At 51.6% G+C, this 24,145-nt stretch overlaps 1 protein-coding gene and 1 pseudogene across 2 annotated transcripts in view; both read left to right on the top strand.

The window, feature by feature from the left end:
• SH3PXD2B (SH3 and PX domains 2B) overlaps window positions 1-24,145 on the top strand; it is a 76,849-nt gene that overhangs the window by 22,961 nt on the left and 29,743 nt on the right. For both annotated transcript variants that reach the window (XM_053926857.1, XM_053926856.1), the window contains exons 2-4: window positions 1,530-1,610; window positions 12,191-12,266; window positions 18,011-18,087. In XM_053926857.1, the coding sequence (XP_053782832.1) occupies window positions 1,530-1,610; window positions 12,191-12,266; window positions 18,011-18,087 (234 nt within the window). The remainder of the gene's footprint in view (window positions 1-1,529; window positions 1,611-12,190; window positions 12,267-18,010; window positions 18,088-24,145) is intronic.
• LOC128781298 (U6 spliceosomal RNA) lies at window positions 1,763-1,863 on the top strand (annotated as a pseudogene).

Raw genomic sequence — 24,145 nt, 5'->3', positions numbered from 1 at the left:
TCCTTGTACTCTATGTACAGATCTTTAAAAACTATAAACAAGAGCTCAAGAATTGTGTAAGCAGAATTTTTTCCCATTTATGGGAATAGGCTTTTTTGTTGGTTTTAAGACAAAATAAAATTTTGATGATCTTTCCTTTTTTTTTCTTTAATCACATTAGCCTTGTTCTTGACAGATGGCCATCCAAACTTTGCTTAAATATCCCCCAGGGATGGGGACCTTTGGTCTGTTCTTTTCTGGGGCTTTTTCTTGAGACTTGGAACAGAAGTCCCAGGGCTGACTCTTACTGGCTCTGATTGGCCCAGTGCAGGTCATGTGCTCACCCTTCAGCTAATTACCACAGCCAATGAATAGTACCCGCCTCTGTGTATAAGGAACTGTGCTGAGGTGGCTAGGAGGCTCCTGGAGGAAAGTCAAAGGGCCTTGGTTGGAAGAAGGTTAATCATACTCCCTGTGTGTTACTTATCTTCATCCACGTGTGTTTCTCTCCAGCTAACCGTCGGCTCACAGTCTGTGCGCCCCCATGGCCTCTAACAACACGGAGCAGTTTGTGTCTGAACAGCATTTCTCTGCTTCCAAAGAGCTTTCATGTGTATACAGGGTGCAGCAAAATTTGGTTTACAGTTGTCCGTATGGAAAATAATACGGTCTTTAATAAATAGTATAATGCAAGCAGAAGCTCTGTTTCGAGTGCTCACAGCTGTAAACCTATTCTGTAGTTGTCGAAACTACCCCGTAACAGGAGGTAATGGTGCCAGCCAGGACTGGGGGGTGGGGGTGCTGATCGCAGCCTTCGAGTGTGCAGGTGGGGTCCAAGGCCACCAGAGTCCCCAGCGAGGTGCCTCTGATCCTGCTGCTGCCACCCCAGTTTGCCTGAATTCGTCATCAGTGTCGTTTTCGGTGTGGTTCCAACCTGTGGCAAAGGTTGGAACGTGGCCCTGTGGTTTATAAAGGGGTTCCGCCTTCGGAATCACATTGGATCTCCAGTGTCACACTAAGCAGGTGCCGGTGGCCCAGTTCACAGGGGGAGAAACCACCACTCAGAGGGAGAAAACCACTGGGCCCGGACCATGGCGGGAGGAGATAATGAGGTGGCTTAGCTTGTGCGAAGCATGAGGAGCCGAGAGCTGCAGGTCCCTGTGACTTCTGGCAACACTCGAAGTTTTGAGAATGACTCTGGCCAAAGAGTCAGCCCCCTGGCTCTCTGACCTGTGGGGAGCAAGAGATCCTTCACGGCTAAAAACCTCAGCACCTCCTGAGATGAGCAGGGTGCCAGCGCTTTCCCAGAATTGATTTCCTTTGACCCACAACTCTCAGAAGGGGAGGTAGTCGTCCCCATTTTACCGAGGAGGAAGCTGAGTCTCAGGGAGAACAAGTAGCGTGTTCCAGGTCATACAGCTGGTCGGCGGCAGAGCCGGGATTCAAACCCCAGGCGTCCTGACTCTGAACCTTGTGTTTTGCTCCCGAGTCCCAGAGATGGAACGGGCCCCCTTGGTGTTAACTCCTGTGTCCTCTGTCCCTCTCCACAGGTCTACATCATCCGGGTCACGTGGTCTAGTGGCTCCACGGAGGCCATCTACCGGCGCTACAGCAAGTTCTTCGACCTCCAGGTAAGGCCTTTGGGCCTCCAGTGAGCGGCGGGTGGGAAGGACTTTAATTGGACCCACTTTCCATTTGGATTTCAGAGCCCAGACCCTCCCTACCCCACCTCGTGGGCGTATAGGGTTCTTTTTTATTTCCTACAATTAAAAATGACGTCCATGTGCCCAGTTCAGCACACATGCTAAAACCGGGATATAGAAAAGATTGGCATGGCTCCTGCACTCAGATGACATGCAAATTTGTGGGGAATTCAGTTTTGTTTTTAAAAACATCCATTCCTTCGGGGACATAAGTAATGTGCTTCCTTGCTTTATGCTTTCGTGATCAACATTTTCCAAATTAAAGAAAGGCTGCCTGCCCGCCGCTCCAGAGTGGAGCCCGGTCTGGAAGTCTGTATGACTTTGGAGTGCAGATCTTGAACTTGGGTTTTATTCCAGGACACAGATGTGTCCAGCCATGTTTGGTGAATGAAGGAATGAACGAATGAATGAACTAGCAACCAGGAGTGCCACAGATCTCATAGGGCACCTGGCGCATGTGGCCAGCTTGGTGCAAACCCACCCGTACTGGGGTCAGAGAACTATAATCGTGGGGCAGTAGCTGTATCTGGATGTCACCAAAGGCCAGCAAGTCAAAGCAAGTGTGTCTGCTTGAGAAGTCACAGTGCCCAACATGACATGATGAGGTTCTCTAGAAAACACAGGCCTCGGGAGGAGATAGGAACTAGCCCGGCTTTCTGAACTGTCAGGTCCTCCCTGCTGTGTAGTGAGGGACTCACCCTGAGCTGACTCTCTTCCTCTCCTCTGTGTGCCAGTTTGGATGCTTCAGTTGCAAGTGATAGAAACCCAGCCCAAACTGGCTTAAGTGAATGGGGATTTTTTTGGCTGGTGTCACTGAACGTCCCTGGAGAAGAAACCTTGTGGGCTTCAGGTACAGCTTGATCCAGCATGTTTCACTGCGTCCTTTCACCCAGTTCCTTCCTCTCATTCTGCAATTCTGCTTCCTTTGTGTTGGCTTTGTTCTCAGATCCCACATGCTTGAAAAATGCTCTAGGCAGACACACTCAGCCAGAAAGAGTGAAAGGTCACCTCCCAGATGCTCCAGCAGACACGGGGTTGTGTTTTACAGGCTCATCTCAGCCTGTCAAGATAATTGAGGAATGCGATGGCTGGTGGGATTATCTGGGTGTCTGCTCTGCCCCCACAGGCTGGGGATGGAGGCCGAGACCTGGAGAGAACAGCTGGGATCCCAGGTAAAGGAGGTGCCACACGCCAGCCTGCCTCCTTGCCTCACCTGTGCTCTCAGAAGGTTGGGTGATATTAGCCACAGGACCTCATCTGCTCCTGAAAATGTCAAACAGGGTTTTCAGGGCCTGTGTTCCATTATTTCCAAGGGGGCAGGGAGAAAACAACACGCTTCTAAGCAGTTAGCACTAAAACAATCACCAACACCCACCTCACTGCCGAGAGTCACTGCGCAATGTGGAGGAATGGAGACACCTACGTTTTTACAGCGTAATGAACTAGTGATGTTCTGTGTTCACCGTGTAACAAAATCAGACGGTCTGATTCAAATTATGTTTTTGTTCTGATCTGCAGCAAACATGTACTTAGTGTAAATACACAACAAGTCCATATGTTAAGGAGGCTAAGAGTCTGTGTAAAGTGGGCCTGGCAGGAGCAGACACAAGGCAGGGATGGCCTGAGCCCCGAGGGAAAGGGAGGGGAGATGACAGTGGTGATGTCCGGCACCATGAGCGGGAGGCACGGTCCTGCCTGAAAGTGACTAAGACCCGCATCCTCTGACCCAGACCCCGGGTGTGTGGGCGGATCTGCTGAGGCCGGCCTTCTGTTCAGAGCTCAGGTTGGATAAACATTTTGCTTGTGGCTAGCGTGACTTTTCACGCCCTGAGGGTCTGCATAGGAGGGCTTCCTGTGTGTGGCTTTCACAGGGCTCTTCCTGCATGATACCTCCTAGGAAGGACACAGGGGGCAAAGAAGGGAGACAGGCATGATTGCTCTCTTAGCAATTACTGACGCCATAGCTCGGGCAGGAGGAGGGGCAGGGGGCGGATCAATGGGAAGAGGCAGGTGTGCCCCATGGAACCCAGGGCTGGAAATGTAGCCAGCCCCACCGGGGCTCAGAACCGGCAGCAGAATGACCCTGTGGAGGCCCAGCAGCTCCCTGGCCAGTATCACTGAGGCCATAGGATCTGCCATCAAACCTGCTTCCTTTTCCCAACCGCCTCTGTAGACCAGCTTCTTCCACTTGCCTATTGGCCCACATCCCCCAAACAGCACCTTCCGTCCCCAAGGGGAAGTGTCCTTCCCTGTTGTCAGCACATTGGAGTTTCCGAGTGCCGATTCTGGTGTCCAGGGCTGAGAAGCAGATTGTCCTGCGTCAGGGTCCAGTGTGAGGTGAGGGGTAGGTTCGAGGAGAGGCGTGGGGAGCAGGCCCCAGAAGCACGCAGGGAAATGGCAGAGTGTGAGGAACTTGACTGTGTCATCATCTTCCTATTCCCGGATAGCCCAGGGCCTCAGACCTTGACAGCTAGGGTCCCGCAGACCTGGTTCAAATCTCAGCTTTTTGCTTCTATGTTTCAGCTTGGTGTTGCCTCTGTATGTTGCAAAGCCTCAGCTTCCCTCTCTGCACATGAAGGACGAAAGCTCTTTCCTCATGCATCTAGTGTGACACAGTCGTACCTTTCTCAGTAAGCGTGTCAGCTATCATCTGCTGTCCCTCATGCTCAGGTGGGACTTTCCCGGGGTGACATTGTTTGGGAACGTTGGCCGAGGTAGGATCATCAGGCTCCCTGGCCCAAAGCCTGTGCTCCCTCCGCTCTCCTGTTCTGACTCAACTTTCTCATTTCGACCAGAACTTAGGAGTGAGGTTTTCTGGCCCACTCAGCATACTTGGTAATGATGGTGGCGTTGCTGTAACATAAATAACCGCCTCAGACTGGCCTCCTGGAACAAAGTCTTCCAAAGACAGGGCTTCAGCCACCTTTAAAGAGTCCCAGATGGGCGGCTGGTGTGGGAAAGTTGTAGAATTCCAGAGGGCCCTGCTGTCCTGGAAATGGCCTGCCTCTGGCCCCCACAGCCCCGAGGGAGAAGCTGGAAGGAGTTAGGGAAGGACCCAGAGTCAGCTGTTCGCGAGGACCGGGCGGAGGCCAGCCCGTGTGGGGCTGCGGCACCCTAGAGCTACATGATTTCATGATCCCAGCCTCCCCGCCCTCCTGCCTGGCAAGTAGCCTTGGTTTTTGCAGAAGTGACTTGGCTTAGAGAGTCTGGGGAGGGCCAGGCTTTCGTGGAGGAACAGCTAAGCCAGTGTGGTGTAATGGAAAAAGTCAGGAGACTTGGGGCCCGGCCACCTGGGCTGTGTGGCCTTGGGCACACCCCTTAACCCCTCTGTGCCTGATTATCCTCCTCAGTGACGCGGAGTGATGGTGCTAGAAAGAGCTGCAGCACAGATTGCTCAGCATTTAGATGCGGTGACTCATTTAATCCTCAAATCAAACTTATCAAAGTATAACAGTGAAGAAACCTCGGCTCCGAGAAGCTGAGTCGTTTGCCCTAGGTCACACAGCTAGAGCGCATCAGAGCCTGGATTTGAAGCTGGCAGGCAACACCAGAGCCCCAAGTCCCAGCCGCTCTGCTGTCCAGTGCCCTGCTGTCTAGTGGCTACTTCACAAGGTTCCTGTGGAGTTAAAAGTGCTGATGGGCGATGGGTAGAGGCAAACCCGCAGAGACAGAGGGCTGATTAGTGGTTGCCAGGAGCTGGGAGGGGGGCGGGGGACTGGGAGAGGCTGATGAGTACTGGCATCTCTTTGCGGTGATAAACACGTCCTGGAATTAGACAGTGAGGATGGTTGCACAGCCTTGTAAGTAGACTAAAAACTACTGGATTGTATACTTTTAAAGGGTGAGTTCTATGGTATGTGAAGTCTATCTGAATTTCTTGGGTTGTTTTTTTGTTTGTTTGAAGTGATGATGTGAAGGAGAGCAGTTTCTGGGCTGTTGAGCCCTGAGCAAACGTCGGCTGCTGGGAGAATCAGGAATTGGCCTAGTTTAGAATAGGAGATGATGCCAGTTTCAGAGAGTGGGTGGGACCCTGGGCTTTCATCCCAATGCTGCCACTTTCTGGCTGTGAGATCTTGTTTTAGCCAGAACTGTGTTAGCTGCAGATGACAGAAACCCAGTCAAGATGGATTATTCAAAAAGAACATTGGTTAGCTAACGGTAACTGAGAAGACGACGGGCATTTGGCTTCAGGTGTGGCTGGATCTAGGGGCCACAGTGTCAGTAGGACCTGCTTTTCTCCACTTGGCTTTCTTCACCTCCAGGCAGGTATTGTCTGGTATGATGGCGGCCCCAGCTCCAAGCTGTATCCAGCAGGTCCGCTCAGCGACTTCGGGGAAAAGAGCAGCATGGCTGGGATGCAAGCACAGCTGTGGCTGAGTCTGAAAGCGGCACCCCGCTGCCTCTTTGGGGTCCAGTACTGCCCTCGAATCTGTTTTTCCAAAGATACGTTCGCCTGCTAGAGTTCTGCACTGAGAGTATACACTCTTCCCCCCGACGGAGCTGCCCTGTGAAGGTGTCCCTGTAAGACACGGGCAGTCTACCCTGCGGAGGGCCACTCAGAACAGAACACGATTCCTTCACCAACGGGCTTCAGGTGTCTGAGGGGTCCGCATTGCCCTGCACCACGCAACCTTTGCCTTCTGAGTTTTCCCTCTGGTTGCTTGCCTTCCCCAGGCTGAGGGTCATGGCCATCACTGGAGCCCCAGATTCCATCAGGGAAGCACAGTTACATGTTGGCTGAGCCGGACCCCAGGTGTTCAGAAAGGGACTTCTGTCCCAACCAGGGAGCTCAGGCAGGGCCTGCTTCCTGGAGGAGGTGACATTTGAGCAGGGTCTTGACAACGAGGAAGGAGTTGACCCTCTGGGTAGGGCGGGGTAGGGCATTCCCCGTAGAGGAACCTGGGTGTGCGAAGGTGCCGAGGCGTGAGCCAGCCATGCTTTTAGCTGGGCGTCTGCAGGATTCTGACAAGAGGGGAACGGAGCCAGCTGGGTCACTCTGCCTGGCAGGGAGCTCTTGGGGGAAGCGGCAGCGCCATGTGCCCGGGAGCAGGAACCCTGCACGCTGTGGAGACCCAGAGAGCCCTGCTGCTTTTGGGAGGAGTGGTTTCGTAGATGCCGCCAATCTCATAGCGGACAGCAAGCTGGAGCCACGCCTACTGTTCTCCCCAGAGACGGGACCTGGGTCCTGGAGATGGGAGAGGCTGCCCCATGTTGCACCACAAACACCGTGTGTTTCCTTTCAATGGAGATAGGACTGACCTGTCCCCCCAGAAGCCCCCTGCTCCACCCCAGAAGCCAAAGGGAAGGAACTGCGGTCCCCCGTCTTTTCTGGAGGCAGGTATAGTGTAGGGATGGCGACTGAATGGGTCTTACTCCCCACGTGGGCCTCGCCCAGCTGCAAAGGCCCTGCAGCGAGACCCCAGCCAACGCTTGCTAGGATTGCACCAACCGTATTTATCCAAACAGCGCCTTGGCCAGGACCTCAGATACACTCTTCCCCCCAGCGTTATCTTCTGAAATTGGGGTGTGCCTCCCATGTGTTGTACCAGGGAGGAGGTGGTGGAGGGGGTCAGCTGAGAAAATGCGGGCCTGGACAGGGGAGGAGCAGTAAGGGTGAGAGAAGGGGGCAGGCTGGTGGGCTGCAGTCTCTGTGTGGTGTGTCCACCAGGACGTCAGGGCACCCCAACATTTAGACAGATCAGTTCCTCAGGGGACAGAAACCCCAAACAACCCACCACGCATTGCGGAGCAGTGCCCAGGTACATGATTGCGTCCTGTTCTGGGGACCACGTGGCTTCCCGCCCGTCAGCAGTTGCATGGGACAGTCACCCCAGCCCTTCTCCCCAGCCTGCCCTGGCTATTGTGGGACATGGGGCTCTGGTGAGATGGGAGGAGCCAACCCCTCCCAGTCCAGCCTGCCACTAACACGGACCACGTGTGGGCCTCCACGCCAGCCTCCATGGTGTTTTCCTTGGACAGCACATCTCCCTTCCCTCCACCACAAGCTGAGGTCTTGAAAACTGCTGAGGGAGTGTTCTCTCCTGCCTGCTCGAGGCTTGTGATGCGGCCATCTGACGTGGCACCCTCCCCCTTCCTCCCCCCCAAACTGACTCACTTTCCTCCCGGTTTCTAGTCCTCCTCACCCCAGCACCACTTCCTTTTATTCTGGGGGGTGGGGAGGGGTGTGGTTTTTCTGGTTTCCAAGGATACCATCTATGGTTGGACCTCACCGGGTGCCTCTGGTCCTTCCTGCTGCTATAGACAGACCGGGTCTGGGGTCCCGGTGGAGGGTCTGGAATGCTGCCTGGTCTGCTTCAAAGTCAGTGGCTGCCGAGTGTGGCCATTCCCTGGACGGAAGCTGCTTGTGGCTTGTGAACACAGACACACTAAAGCCAAAAGCCAAACGGCTCCTGGGGCCCCGATCTCCTGTCCCTGCAAAGAGCTGGGACCGATAGGACGATAAAGGAAATGAAGAAAAACTGGGTATGGCCAAGAGTGGAAGATGAGTATCGTAGTGCAGCCCTGGCCTGTTTGGTGTGGTCAACACTAGTCACATGAGGCAATTTAAATGTAATTTAGATTAATTAAAATTAAATAAAATTAAAAGTTGAGATTCTCAGTCACAGGTGCCACATTTCAAGTACTTAGTAGCCACCTAGGGCTAGTGGCTACGGTCAGGGGGCAAGATCTAGAGCATCTCCATGTGGCAGGAAGTCCTGTTGGACAGCCCAGCACTGGCCACCGAGGGGCCTTGGATAGGCTGGGTTTCACCAACCTTAAAACACAGCCTCGTAGCCCTGGCTGGTGTGACTCAGTGGACTGAGTGCCGGCCTGCGAACCAAAGGGTCGCTGGTCCGATTCCCAGTCAGGGCACAGGCCTGGGTTGTGGGCCAGGTCCCCAGTTGGAGGCGTGTGAGAGGCAACTGATTAATGTCTCTCTCACATATCAGTGTTTCTCTCCTTCTCTTTCTCCCCCCTCCCCCCTCTCTCTGAAATAAATAAATCTTAAAACAAAATAGCCTCATAAGGGAATATCGTTTAGCCTTAACATGGAAGGAAATTCCAACACGTGGTCCAAGATGGATGGACCTTGAGGGCATGCTACATGAAATGAGCCAGCCACAAAGAACAAGTACGGTGGGGTTCCATTTATGTGCGACACCGAGAATAGTCAGGTGTATGGAGTCCGATAGTAGAATGTTGAGTGTCCCAGGCTGGGAAAGGGCCTGGGGAGGCAGTGTTTGATGGATACAGAGTTTCAGCTCAGGTTCTGGAGCTGGATGGGGGGGATGGTTGCATCCATGTGAGCGTTCTTAGTGCCTCTGAATTGTGCACTTAAAATGGTTGAGATAATAAATTTTATGTTATGTATACTCAACACAAAAAAAACCCACATAACCTCACAAACTACTAAAAGTTATTCCCAAATAACTTTTTTTCGAAAAATATTTTATTTATTTTTATTTTTAGAGAGAGGGGAAGAGAAGGAGGAGGGAGAGAAACGTCAATGTGTGGTTGCCTCTTGTGTGCCCCCCTACTGGGGACCTGACCTGCAACCGAGGCCTGTGCCCTGACTGGGAATTGAACCTTCAACCCTTTGGTCCGAATGTCGGCACTCAATCCAATGAGCCACACCAGCCAGGCCAAATAACTTTCCAAAGAAGATATTCCTGATGGGCAGAGCGCAAGGATGGTGAATTTCTTGTTGCATCCCTACGATGCCCCCAAAGAGCTCACACTCAGCATTCCTTCCCTGAGCCCCTGCAGCCTGTGTTCCTCGTCGCACAGATGGTAAATCAGACCCGACAGGCGAGGTATCTGGCTAAGGACGAGCAGCTGGCACGAGGAAGTGCAGAGATTAAACTCAGGGCTGTCTGGCCCCCGCGGGTAAAATACCTGTGGTTAGACTTTGTAGCATTAAGCCCACGTCTGCTGCCTCAAATTAATAAATAACACTTCCGCTCTTTGGGCCACGCTCCTCTGGGTAAAAGCAAGTCAGGACAAAGGGACGAGCATGAGAGTAACTTCCTGTGAGAGAGCAGTGAGGACCACAGGGAGGGCCGAGCTACAGCGCTGGACGGGGCCTCTGGGCGGGCGTGCACATTGAGATGGGCCCAAGGGCACCTAGGAGAGTGGACACAGGCATGGTACGTGGACAGATGACTGATGCATGAATTATTTTTTTTTTACACTTCCCTTTCATGGTGTTCCAACATTGTCTTAAACAAAATTGAGAAGGGAAAAAGAAGATAGTGTTAGACAAAACCTGTTAATCCTTAAAACCCTCTACAGCAGAGACTGGCTAATCACCCTGCTTTTGAAAAGAAAGCGTGCTGTGTACCTGTTCGTGGAATATTAAACTTTCCCCGTCGCAGGCTGGTTTTTCATGTTCACGTGATCCTCCGAGACTGCTTGAGAGAGTGGTCCTCGGGGAGGAGAATGGCATTTGGATTAAGGTGTCGGAACTGGCTAGATGACCGCCTAGCCCAGTGACCTGAGGCAGTGCACTGTCCCTCTCTGCTCCCCAGCGCCCCCGTCTGTGACATGGGGACGGTGCACTTAAGTCACAGTATGCTTACGGAGGTCAGATAAAATCCCGTGTGTGAGAAGGCTCGATAACAGGCAACTGCCCATCAGGCGTTAGTAGAGGTTACTCATTATTTAAGATGAGTAATATGAATGTTATTAATCAGGGGTACTCAGCAAACATCTCCTGAAGCTGCTCCCCCCAAATCTCAGTTGCATTCATCGCTTTCCTCAGTTTTTACTGAGTGCCTGCTGTGTGCCAGTGTTGAAGAGTCCCTGGACTCCTAAAGGGAAGCCTGCCTTTTCCAGCGAGGCCTTTGTAGCCTCACCAGTTGCTGAACGACGGAGACCAAGCATTTCCCCATCACCCCGAGGCACAAATCAAACTACAGCCTCGGAGGGCAGCCCTTCAGGGTGCTGGCCAAGCTGAGGCTGACCCCCCTCCCTAGGGGCGTCACACAGCAGCACAGAGGAGGCAGGGAGCTCCAGCCGGGTTAGACGGCCCTGTTCCCTGAGTGCTGAGGAGCAGTCCTGCTTAACTGTCTTCACAGCATCTCAGAGGGGGGTGACGTGGTGGCAGAGAAACACATGGGCCTCAGTCTCTGGCCCCGCCTCCTGCTGGCCACAGGCTCATGGAACATTCCTTCACTTCTCTGGGCTTTGATTTCCTGGGTAGTAATGTCCACCTTGAAGGAGCATTCTGAAGATTTAGTGAGAGCATGTGTCTAAAGAATCTAGTCCATGCTTGGCACACATACATGGTTTTCTTCTCATCTGCTTCAAGTCTTCTCCTACCCCCTAAATGCCTGCATAGTATCTGTGCTTATTTCTCCTGGGCTACTGGAAGCTTCTGTCATTCTATCAGAGAGACACATCTTGAGTGCCAGGGTAGCTTTCTCTCTGCTTGAATCCTGGGCCCATGCACTAGTCAGGATGGGTTAGGACATGCTGCTATGACAGGTAGCCTTGCTATACAACAAGGGTGTATTTCTCACTCGGGCTACCTGTCCATCAAATGTTGTCAGGGGCTCTGGACCCTCACTCCAGGACCCTCGCTGTCAGAGAAGCCACCGTCTGGAATGTGGCCAGTCACCATGGCAGAAGGAAACAGAGTCACGAACCACTCATAACTCTTCCACCCCGAGTGACACATGTCTCCTCTGCTCACATTTAATTGGCCACATCCCACTTCAAGGGGGTGGAGAGGTTCAAATCTACCATGTGCGCACGTGTAGGACCAGAAATCGGATGACAGCTTTAACCTGTAAAATAGCCCTGCAAGCTGGGGTCCTTCTGACTGACCTAAAGATGAGGCCCAGGCACGCCACTTCCCCGGGACCACCAGTAGCAGGTCTCCGTGGTTGCGCATATCAGATCACGTATTTCCCATTAATTCCTGCAGAGTTCAGAGAGGTGTTTGTTGCACGAGTGAAGTACTCTGTTTCCACCCCTCCTCTGTCCCCACTGCACCAGCACCTCCCTCCCACGGCACTTCTTACACCTGTAAAGGTCAACTTCCTTTTCAGCCTCCTGTCCAGACTGAGTCTTCCATCACTGTGCACCACGGGCCGGCACGGAGCTGCCTGTTGCTCCCCGCGGGGGAATCTTCGTGGGGCAGGCGAGTGTAAGCCTGGTCTCCACAGTTTGTTCCTTGGCACCACCTGGCAGTTCTTAGGAAATAGGATGACCTGCCACCGTGGAATTCTGGTGGCCCTGCGGGTGCTGTGTCACATACAGGAGGCCCCTGGGGAAACCTAGAATGGCTTCTCCTTGCTCTCCGAGCCTTCACGAATCTGGCAGCTGTGGACATAAAGAGTTATTTTCATGGAGATCCTGGGTCCCATTTACGTCATCTTCCCCATCAGTTTGGGTTTCCGAAAAGCTGAATAAAGTGAGCTTTTGTGTATCAGGTCACATACTTCAGACACTTTCTTTAAATGTCAGAGATGCATTTATATTTTTTGGTGTCTCCCCCTTTACAGATGCAGATGTTGGACAAATTCCCCATGGAAGGAGGCCAGAAGGACCCCAAACAGCGGATCATTCCCTTTCTGCCCGGTAGGTGAGACAGGGCCAGTGGGGCACCCGGTGTAGCTCCCGGGTCTCTCGGCATGTCCTCCTTGGGGCACTGTTTCAATGACCAGAGTCGCAATCAGTTGTGGGTTTTAGTGGCTAAGAGTATGTGCCTTGGGGTTAGATGCTACGCCATTTACTGGCTTAGGCCTCAGTTCCTCCTACCTCTGAAATGGGAATAATGAAGCTCATAAAGTTTTATCATGAGTGTCATCTATTATGGCTACTGTATCAGTTTTCTATTGCTGTGTAACAAATTGCCACCAATTTAGCAGCTTAAAAGAGCACCCATTTTTTTTTATCTCACAGTTCTCTTGGTCAGAAGTCCCAGTGGGCTCAGCGGGGTACTCTGTTTAGGGTCTCACAAGGCCAAGATCAAGGCCTTGGCCCTGCTGGGCTCTTATGTGGAGGATCTGGGGAGGAATTCAATGACTTGCAGCTCTGGAACCGAGATGCCTGTAGCCTGTTTCCTTGCTTGCCGCCAGCCAGGGCTTCTGAGGGCTGCCTGCATCCCTCCTCCACGGGCCCTCCTCCCCCAGACTAGCAGCAAGGCAGTGAATCCTTCTTGTGCTTTTGATGTCTGCAACTACCCCTCCTGTGACCCGTTGGAGGAAACTGTCTGCTCTGAAGGACTCCTGTGATTACGTTGTACCCACCTGGCTAATGCAGGATAGTCTCCCTCTGAAAGGGAGCCACGGCATGCCACGTAACAGGGCCACAGCCGTGAGATCCCACGGAAGGCACAGGCTCTGGAGATTAGGATGGGACATCTTTGTGGGGCGGGGGGCGCATTTTAGAAATTCCACTGGCCTACCTACCTCGGACCTCCTACATACCAAGCACCTGTCCAGGCGCTATGGAGCAGTAAATGTGACAAGGGCCCCTGTTCTTGAGGCATTCCTGTCCCTTTCCCCCAGAAAATCCCTTACCAAAGGAATAGCATCAGACCTCAGCTCAGAAGGCAGGTTACCCTAACCGGTGCTGCTGTCTCCATAGCGACCACTGATTGGGTGTCTGTCTACGGTGTGCCCATCGCTGGGTGAAGTACGCTGCGTTCATTCCCTCACTTCATCCTCAGAACAGCCTTGCGGGTTAGGCATTACAAATATGCCCATTTCACAGCTGCAGGAACTGAGGCTCAGAGAAATTATAATCACTTGCGCCAATGGCAGAGCTGGGATCCAAACACAGGTAGGGCCAGGCTCCAAAATTCGTGCCCGAAGTCACTCGGCCTGGGTTCCAATCCCAGCACTCTCCTCGTGTGCTCTGGTGCCTGGGGTGCACAGCTTCGGCACCCCAAGTTTCAATTCTTCATTTGCAACTTGGAGGTGACGATGGCACGTAAATAGCAGAGTTATGGCCGGGGTCGATAAGTGCCTGGGCGCAGAGCCGGCGGCAGGCGAGCACTTCCTGTTGCTTTTACGCACACATCCTCAGCAAATCGGCAGTCGCCCCAAGTCACACGTGTGTCGAGCTGCAAGGGCCCTTCAGATCTTCTCATTTTGCAGAAGCAGGAGCAGGCCCAGCGAGTGGTGAGCGAGATGCCCCAGGTCACCCCGGAGCCAGACCCCCTCCCCCAGGGCTCCAGGGTTCCTCCAGAGGCCGTCATTGTGGCTTGGGTTTAGGGACAACAGGGAAGGCGTGTTTGCCAGACCCCCATCCACTGGGAGGGTCATTTGCCTCAAAGAGCTAATGTTTTTCGTTCTTCCACGGGGAGAGTGTGCAGTCACACTGGGACTTTTTTTCCCTACTGGAGACACCCGGGAGTGCCAACTGCAGCAGCCAAGTGTCATTGCTGCAAGCACATGCTTTGGAGTCAAACAGACCAGCCCTGCGACCTCCGTCCCGCCCCCTGCTGAGCCTCAGTTTCCACGTTGATCAAATGGGACATGGCCCCTGCTTCACAGGCTTCTCTCCCGGACACATAGTCGGTTCTCCATAAAGGCGGAAACAGGGTCCAGCGACATTCCTTTGGCGTTGCTTGGTATTTCATATCTTGGAGTCGGACTTGAGTGGTCAGTCTGAATGTTCACGTTGAACTGGGCTCTAAATGTAAGATTTTCTCCAAGGAAGGAAAGGAAAGCACTGAGTTATAAGTCTTTCCTGGATGAAAGGCAAAACCAGCTCTGGAGAAACTTCCCAGGACAGGGAGGAACTTGAGCCGACCCTCTCCCAAGCCCCTGAAAGCTTTCGTGGTTACGTAATTCTTTTCCACCCACGAATTCATGAAAATGCCGTTCTCGGGGACTCGGCCGACTTCCCTATTCAGGACACCCACTGTTGCTTGGAGAGGTCCCGCTGGGCCCCGGGACGCGTGGAGCATCCCTTCCCAGGCCACCTCCTAGCTTTTTCCTCGAAGCCTAGGCCAAGGTCAGGGACCTGCGGGAGAAAGTCCTCTCTCCTAGGGGTCACTTTTCTGCCAAGCCTGCCACGTCAGCAGAACAAAAGCAGGTCTCATGTTAGCACAAAGACCGGGGGAGGGGAGAGCTGCCCTCTGCAATTTTCCACCCCGGCAAGAGCTGGGGAGGCCAACTTGGCAGAGGACACAGCTTGAAAATTAAAAATTACAGTTTGGCCTTCCTCCACTGTGGAAAACAAAAGCCTGCTCGTTCCCACCAAAGGCTGTTCTCCACACTGAGCACCCTTTCCACCCCAGGCAGGGATGGGTGGAGGCTCACTTGCCCTCTTCCCCACGACTCACGCAGAAACACTTCACAGCAGGTGCAGGCCACACGGTTGGGCCACACAGCCTGGCCCGAGCAGTACTCCAGCTCTGTGGAGGGTGAATGTGAATAGCCCAGCAGGAGGCTCAGACATGCTCTTCAGTGCAGAGTGTAATGCAGCATCTTCTACACTGTTGGAGCAGAACAGAACGCCATTACCCATTTATGAGGGCCTGAGCCCCGCGCGGGTTGTGTGGCGGGGATGACCACAGAGAGAAGGGCCTGCGCTCCCACGTGAGAGAGGAGGAGACCCGACCTCTGGGCGGCAGTGTGTCTCCCAAGGTGACGCCTTCAGTAAGTGGTGGCCCTTGGATTGCCAGGAGGCTTCCCGTCCCCCTTGTTGGCAGGACACCTGATGTGCCCAGAGACTCCTGTCCCACTGAGGCTGCACAGGGAGGGGAGTGATGCCCTTGTCACTGTGTCACACCCTGTGGGGACACCGAAGGCACCTGAGTTCTCTGTTCATATCTCTCAGCCCCTGCAGGCCAGGCGGAGGAGGAATCCCCTCTGATGGTGGTGGCACCAGGCCGGCCTTGCTGTTGGGGGCCAGGGGGCAGGGCAGGAGGGGCGCCAGCACTGCCAGCACCCTGCCTGTTGAGCCCGCTCACACCTTCTCGGGAAGAAGCCTGTGCCCCCCACTCTGCACCCTCCCTCTGGCTTACAGAAGGGGAAATTATACCCAAATGGGGCCAAACACTTTTGGTAGGGACTCCTATCCAATTCTGTGAAGGAGCTTAAAGGGCAGGAAGCATTTGCCTTGCTGAAGGCTCAGGACAAGGCTAGGGGTTCTAATTCCCACCCGCGATGGCAGTGAATTGATTCTCACAGAGACCGTGGGCAGGAAAGGGGGGGGATGAGAGGGCTACCAGCCCTCTGGCTTTGGGCCCTGGATGCCAAACAGTGTCGGGGCACTCCCCCTAAGGGAAGGATGGCCTCACTCAAAAGCCAGCAGGGTCCCTGCCTATTGGGGAGCACCCACCATCAGTGCCAGGAGGGAAGGCCCCCAGCGCGGGCACACTGAGGGTCCGTGCAGAGCCTGTGCCCGCCACGTGGGTGAGGGGGGTACCGTTCCAGGAGAGCCAGATTGCAAGCCCCTTCCCCCTTTGCTGCATTATTTGCCCTTTTTGTTGTTCTGAATGACATGGAAATTTTCTGATTTTAGAAGCCCTAATGTTTATGGTAGGAACTTTGGCAGACGTATAAAGAAGAAAACAAAAGCCTCTTTCTTCCAGTCCTCAGAGACAAACACTCGGAACCCTGGGGTGCAATTTCTTCTAGATTTTTCTTTTCTAATCATGGCGTATCAGAAATTTGATCGACTCCTAAGCAGAATTATACCTATTGCCCTCACCAAGAAAGGAGATTCCTAGTTATTAAGGAATAGGAGGAATATGTATTTTATCTCACCGTGACTTTTTTAAATTTGGTGGACATGAGCAAAAAAGGCTCACTTACGCTGACCGTAGCTACTTAATTTCCTAATGGTGCTTTTTTACCCGGAAGCAAGTCGTTTGATTATTTTAAATGCTGAATTAGCTAAATGGTCTTTTTGGCTACAAATCTTCCTTGCCAGCTTGCATTGCAAGTCTTTCAAAATCAATCGGCTTTTTCCCAGCACCCCTTCCGATTCTGTCTTACCGTGGGAAGGTGAACCTTTCCTACCATCCTGTTCCCACCCACCCAGGCTCGATCTTAGAACAGTGCTTCCTCTCTCCTCCCCGCGCCCTGCCAGCCTCGTGACCCAGACTCTGCTCCTTGACCTCAGACCAGGACTGGGGAAGCCTTTAGTGGATGTCTGTGCTGTGCTGTCTGGGCAGCTGTGGTCTCCCTGTGCCTTTGACTCCTAGACCCTCCCCCGCCGGAGGCTCTGCATAAGCATGGCAGAGGGGCTCATCTCCGTCTCCCACTTCTGTGGCCTTCCGCGATGACTTTTTTCTGATTTTCCCTGTCCCTGCCCGTGTGTGACACATTCAGAACCCGGAGCCCAGGCTAGCTTGGCACACGCGTTCGGCTACCCTCTCCTGATGGGACTCCTGGGAACCCACAGGCTTGTTCTAAACAACCCTTGCTCATACGTTTCAGTGTCTCGGGTATTTCCGGGGGCACTGGGTGGCATCATTTATATACTTGTGCTTGCCTGTGTCCCAGTTTCTGACCTGTACATTGTGCTGGAGGCTGCAGTTCCTCACCCCAGTGCTCAGGACGACACCAGGGAAGTAGTGCATGGACTCTCGGTGTTCAGCAAGGGAGGAAGGCTCGGGATCCTTCTGTTGCAAACCCGTCAGGGAAGACGTTTTAGGGATTTGTCGTCTTTGCATGTGGAAGCCACCTTCCTCCGTTGATCAGATGTTAGCGCCACACGGTGAAGGCACAACATTGACCCAGAGGCCCAGTGGGTCCCTGTCTGTGCAGAGCCCCGTGACTGGCAGGAAGGAAGACCAGTAAAGGGGTGATGTGATGTGTGCCGTCAGGAAGGGGCGGAAACTCTTAACCGTGTCAAGTGGGTGCGAGTTTCCCAACAGGGACGGTGGATGAGGTTGGATATCCCGGGCGGAGGGGAGGGCACAGAACTGTGGGACAGCAGGGCGTGCTGGGGAACTGAAGTCTAGAGCGGAGAGGAGACTGAACCGTGAGGTTGGGGCACGTCTGAGTGCTCGCTGTACTGCCCTGGCAGTGTGAGAACCCTGGAGCTGGACAGCAGGTCTCAGATCGTCGGGTAGGAGTAGGAATGCCTTCCCTCCTCGGGTCGGTGCCAGCCTCCTTTAACTCATCGAGACTTACCCACTGGGCCCCGCGCCCTCCAGCCTTTGCACGAGAGCTGTGAACAGGGCTTTGGAGGACCAAGCACTGGGTCGCCCAGGCCCTGTGCAGGTCCAACAGGAGATACTGATGACAGCCAGGAATGTGGGTCCCCCTCAGGCCTCCCGGAGGCACCCACAGCACACCCTGCAGGTGGCTGAGAGCTCGTCGCTGCCCCCTGACTGTGCCGTGTGTTCTCTCGTGCAGGCAAAATTCTCTTCCGGCGAAGCCACATCCGCGACGTGGCCGTCAAGCGTCTGATCCCCATCGATGAGTACTGTAAGGTGAGTCTGAGGGCTGCCAGCTCTCCTGTGGCGTGTGTCTGCCCCTCCCTGTGGGCAGGGTTTTTCCTTTTCCTTTCCTGGCTGGCAGATGCTCCTCGTGAAAAGCTGTTCAGTTGAAACAAATGTAAAAAAATTAGAAAAAGCAATCCTCTGGGATCTTTGAACTCAGAGGCAACGATTATGAAGGGTTTTACATATTTTCTTTCCTATGTCTCCTACATGCGTTTCTTTATGGCATCGAGACTATCCTATCTGTGTGGTTTCTGTTGCTCTCTTTAGTGTTACAATGTAAGAATTTCCCATGCTGTTAAAACATCTTCTTGAGCCTCACCTTTAATGGCTGCATAATGTCCCCCTGTGTGTGAATGGTCCAAAAGGGCACAGGGCAGCTGGTTTCCAATCTCTTGAATGTTTTAAAAAACAAGGAGCCTGCTTTTGGTTACATTTTGTTTGAATTGAGGCTGTGGTCAGGAGAGAGCATTTTTTAAATGTTTTTTAGTTTGTTTAGCTTCCCTTATCTTTAGTATGTACTTCTCTAACTTAAAATCATTAGCAGTGGTGTTGGGAAAAGGGTAGGAATAGCAAGAAATGCCTTAAAAATGGAGCAGCTAATGATCTCTCTCCCCTGAGACCGGGAACAAAGCAAGTACATTTGCTCTTGTCACTTCTGTTCTATTTTGAAGTTCTAGCCAGGGTGGGCGGGCAAGAAAAAGAAATGGAAGGCATACAGGTTGGAGAGGAAGAAGTAAAAACGCCATGATTCACAGATGACATGATTGTATCGTACAAAACCCAAAGGGACCCACCAAAAACCTATCGGAACTCCTAACGAGCTGAGCGAGATCATTTGACACAAGATCAGTACACCAAAAAATCAATTGCATGTCTATACGCGCGTAACGAACAACCCGGAAATGAAATTAAGAAAATAATTCTACTCACAGGAGCATCGAAAGAATGAAATACTTAGGGATGAATTAGTGAGAGAAGCCCGAGGTTTGCGCACTGAAATTACAAGCGCTGCTGAGTGAAGTTGAAGAAGCTGCTTTAACGGAGAGACAGTTCATGGCCACGGAATGCGAGACTCAGTCAGTGGTGGTAAAGCGGCCGTTCTCCCCGAATTGACCTACAGAGTCAGTGCAACCTCTGTCCAAATCCCCGTGGGCTTCTTTTCCGCAGAAATTAACAAGTTGATCCCAGAGCGTTTGGGGAAATGCAAAGCACCCAGAATATATAGCCAAAACAATTTTGAAAGAGAAGAACAAAATTGAAGGGCTGGTGCTACCCATTTTCAAAACTTCCCACACAGCTGCCGCAGTCCGCACAGCACGGAGCTGTCACAGGAATCGGCACACAGGTCCGTGGGATGGAACTGAGAGTCCAGCAGCAAAGTCTTACAGATGTATAGGCAACTGATTTTCAACAAAGGTACCAAGAAATTCAATAGGAAAGAAGAATCTTTTCAACAAACAGTGTGGGTTAACATGACATCCACACGCAAAAAATAAGTAGGACCTACTGTGCACAAAACATCAACTCAAAGGGGATCACAGACCTAAACATAAGAGCGAAAACTATAGAACTTCTGGAAGAAAACGTAGGAGAAAAATCTTCATGACCTTAGTTTAGGCCAAGAGCTCTTAGGTAGGACACCAAAAGACCGAAGTGCGTAAATTTGACTTTATTAAACTTGCAAACTTCTGTACTTTGATACCACAAAGAAAATGAAAAGATGTGTCACCAATTAGGAGAAAATATTCGTAAATCATATATCTGATAAGGGATTTGTATCAAGACTCTGTGAAGAACTCTTGAAACACAGTAATAAAAAGACAACCCAGCTTAAAACCAGACAAAAGATTTGAACAGAAGGAAGACAGGTGATAGTAAGCTCATGAAGAGGGGCTCAGCCTCATTAATCATTGGAGCAATGCCAAATAAAGCCGTAATGTGATGCCCACGCGGCCACTAGACTGGCTGTGATCAGCAAGACAGAGAAGACCGAGAGTGACTGAGGATGTGAGGCCACTTCCGAAAACGGCGGGGCGGTGTCTTCGGAAGTGAAATCTACCACGTGGCCGCTCCTAAGTGTACACTCAAGAGAATCAAAACCTCATATCCACACAGAGGCTTGGAGGCAGATGCTCACAGCATAGCACTCATTATTTCACTTCATAATGGCCCCCAGTCGGAAGCAATCCAAATGTTCATCATTGGGTGAACAGATAAAATGGGGAATGGCCATAGCATAGGATGTTACTCTACAATAAAACACAGTGAAATAATGATAAATGTTGCCATGTGGATGAATCTCAAGACACACGATGCTAAATGGAAAAAAAGACTGTATAATGTATGATTTCATTTATGTGAAATGTGCAGAAAAGACAGATTTATAGAAACAGAAAGCAGACCAGTGGTTTCCTGGGCCCGGGGCGCTGGAAGGAGAGATCCGTCGCAAATGAGGCCGGGGGAAGTTTTCGAGGTGACGGAGAGGTCGAAAACGAGGCTGTGGTGACAGTTGCTCAACTCTGTAATTTACTAAATATCATCGGGCTGAGTGTACTTATAACGGGTGACTTTTAGGGTACACAAATTATATTTCAGTAAATCTAGAAAAAAATGTAAAGGGGGACAGAGGAGGGATAGGTGACCCCTCTTGTGGCAGGGTGGACCGTCCCTCCTGATTGTGTGTCTTCTCTGCCAGACACGACCTCATTTCATCTCTCCAGTAACCTTGGACGGTAGGTTTTTTGTTCCACTGTGTACATGAGGCAAGGGAGACCCAACAGAGCTGCTATTGGAGGGCTTGAGAGTTGAACCAGACCTCTTAGGCCTTGGCACTCCCATGCCGCTCACGGCCTCTCTAAGAATGTAAAACTCAGGAGGCCGAGTTATTTAAGCATGTGTCTTGTAGAGGCAGCTGCAACTCTGACTCTTCTCCCTCCAGAGGATATCCTTACAAAGGGGTATGGGGCAGGGACAGTCAGGCGCAGACAGACGCCTCCCGCCTCCCAGCTCTCTTTGTCCCATTCCAAACATCTGAAGCTTGAAGTTCCTTTGTCCAAGCCGTTGGCAAGAACTTTGGACCCTTGGGGTCACCTTGAGCAGCTGGGAAGTTCCATCTGGTACCTTCCCCACAAGCTGTTGTCTCTCAACCCCGAGCACACCCTCCTGCGTCTTCCCCAGCCACCCAGCTTCTCTCCAGTCACAACTTCCTCCCGCCCGGGGAGTCCCAAGTGCTGGACATTTGATGTGGGAAGGGAGATTTAAAGTCCTGAAGCGATGAGGGACAGCAGCAGCTGTCTGCATCTGACCAGGACCCCCGTGCAGAGACCTTGACTTTGCCTGGATTAACCCCGGGAGGAACCTGCGTGCGTTCTGTGAGCCACACAGGCGTGACCGTCCCGGCTATTGATGCTGCATCAGAGGCAGAGTGGCCATTGTGTGATTTTAGTTTTGGCCAAACCCCCTGGGCTTGGCTTCGAGGGAGCTGCCCTCCTGGAAGGAGGTGACACCGCCCCTTTTTCCACGAGGTCTGCAAAGACGTCTTCAGACTACGTGGGCTTTTCCATAGCATTTCTGTCTGTTGATGTCATGCTGGTGAGCCAGTTCTGTGCACCACTCTCACCTTTACTTGAATGGAAAGGTAGAAGTGGACGAGTGCTGTAGACACCCCCACAGCTAGCCGCCAGGTGTGTGTGCGCGTTCAACGGAAGACGCTTTCTGCTCTGCCAGATCTGTTGTAAAGTTACAGCAATTAACAGAGTGCGGGGTTGGCACGAGGTGAGGTAAACCAATGGGGCAAAGCAGAGACTCCAGAAAAAGCCCCGTGTGTATGTGGCCACTGAGATTACTGACCCAGCAGATCACCAAGGGGGCGTGGGATGCCTGCGTGAGTGGGTACCCACATGTGAAAAAACCAGAAAGAACGAACCTCTCCCTCACACTGCACATGTAATTATTTCCAAGGAAATTAAAGGCCGAAATGTAAGAGGCAGCTATAAAAGGTTCTACAAGATAAAAATAGGAAGATGTCTTTATAATCTCTAGGTATAGAGGAATTTCTAAAGACACCAAAAATACCAACCACAAAATGATTGACTTATTTACTCCATTGCATTGAAGAACTTCTGTTCGTCAAAACACAGTGAAAACAAGACTCAGCCAAGCCCTGCCCCACCTGCAAGCTCCCCACACAGCCTCTCAAGTGGTTCTGAAAGCTCATTAAATACCAGCTGTCTGTCTGACACCACTTGGCGTGAAGTGTCTTTGAGACGGACGCGGGAGCAGCTCACAGTAACCGCGTAAAATCCTCAAGAAGAGGCAGAACCCAGAGGATTCGGGACTCCGGGCCTAGGGCGCCTCCCCCCCGCCCCGACCGGTCAGCAATGCTGGGCTCACCGAGTCCAGTTCACGCAAGGACCAGAGTAGAATGTCTGAGAGTGTTTCTAGAACAGCCTTCCTCCACCAGGAAAGAAAGTCATTTCTGACGGCTGTTACGCTGGTGAGTGAAGGCTGTGCTATCGGTCAGAGGTCAAGATACCTGAAGCTGTGAAGGAGTCTTTTCTTCACAATGAAGAAATGAAGACTAGTGACTAGTCTTTTGCTTGCTAAAGTGTGCATTCCTGGTGCGGGGACAGACTTCAGTAATTAGCTGGCCGTCATTAGGGTGCATCTTAAATCTTACACACACACTCACGTACACCCTCACACACACACCTGTGAATGTGTACGCCCATGCCGTTGTATTTTCAAATACACTCTAGGCAATATAATAGTGTTTTCCAGACTCCAGTCACTGGTGACCTCCCTTCAAGATTTTTACCATATACTACCTCCTGTGTGTATTATTATGAATGTTTTTCTTTAAATTTTGCACTCACTTTGTTAACTTACTGATAAGTATATATTTTGGAGGAAATTTTATATTAGAACCAGAGGGTAAAACTGGTATCATGAGCATAGACGTAAAAATAAATAAAAATGAAATAGCAGCAACAAAAGTGTTTTAGACGTCTTTCCACCTGCTATCGCTGAGGCTCCGCAGAGCCTGGTCTTGCTCTCAGGAAGCAGGTTAGAGACGTGTTTTCCTCTGGGTATTTGTCTTCTATTTAAGTCTTTACTCCATTTCGAGTTAATTTTTGCGTGAAATAAGGGCCCAGTTTTATTCTTCTGCATGTGGATGCCCAGTTTCCCTGCAGCCATCTCTGTTGAAGAGACCTATCCTTTCCCCCTTGTGTATTCTTGGCGCCTTTGTTAAAGGTCCGTTGACCATACGTATGGATTTATTTCTGAGCTCTTGGCAGTGATTTTTGTGGATATGATATCAAAAGTCCAGGCAGCAAAAATAAAAATAAACAGGTAGGACTGTATCATACTAAAAAGCTCTGCACCAGCAAAGGAAACAGCAGAGTGAAGAGGCAACCTACGGAATGGGAGAAAATCTTGCAAACCACGTATCTGATAAGGGGTTAGTCTCCAAAATATAAAGGAATTCCTCCTGTATCTCAGTAGTAAAAACACTAATAACTTGATTTAAACAATGGGCCGAAGCCCTGAATAGACATTCTTCTAAGAAGATGCACAAATGACCAACAGGTGCACATACCTGATCATAAAAATATTCAGTGTGTCACTGATCATCAGGAAAATGTCGATCAGAAGCACAAGGAGCCCTGGCTGGGGTGGCTCAGTGGATTGAGCTCTGGCCTGTGAACCAAAAGGTCAGCAGTTCAATTTCCCAGTCAGGGCACACGCTTGGGTTGCAGACCAGGTCCCCAGTTGGGGGGGTGTGAGAGGCAACAGATCAATGTTTCTCTCCCTCTCTTTCTCACTCCCCTCCCCTCTCTAAAAATAAATAAAATCATTTTTTATTTATTTCTATGTTTTTTGTTTTTAAATCTTTTTTAAAAAGCCCAGTGAGCTATAACCTCTCACTTGGTAGGATAGCTGTTATTAGCGGGGAAAGGTAAGTGTTGGTGAGGATGTGGAGAACCTGGAACCCTTGCACACCCATCGGTGCGAAAGCAAAATGGTGCAGCTGCTGTGAAAAGCG

The sequence above is a fragment of the Desmodus rotundus genome, chromosome 6 (genome assembly GCF_022682495.2).
Source record: "Desmodus rotundus isolate HL8 chromosome 6, HLdesRot8A.1, whole genome shotgun sequence".
Classification (NCBI taxonomy): Eukaryota; Metazoa; Chordata; class Mammalia; order Chiroptera; family Phyllostomidae; genus Desmodus; species Desmodus rotundus.
This window is presented reverse-complemented; position numbering and strand designations above follow the sequence as displayed.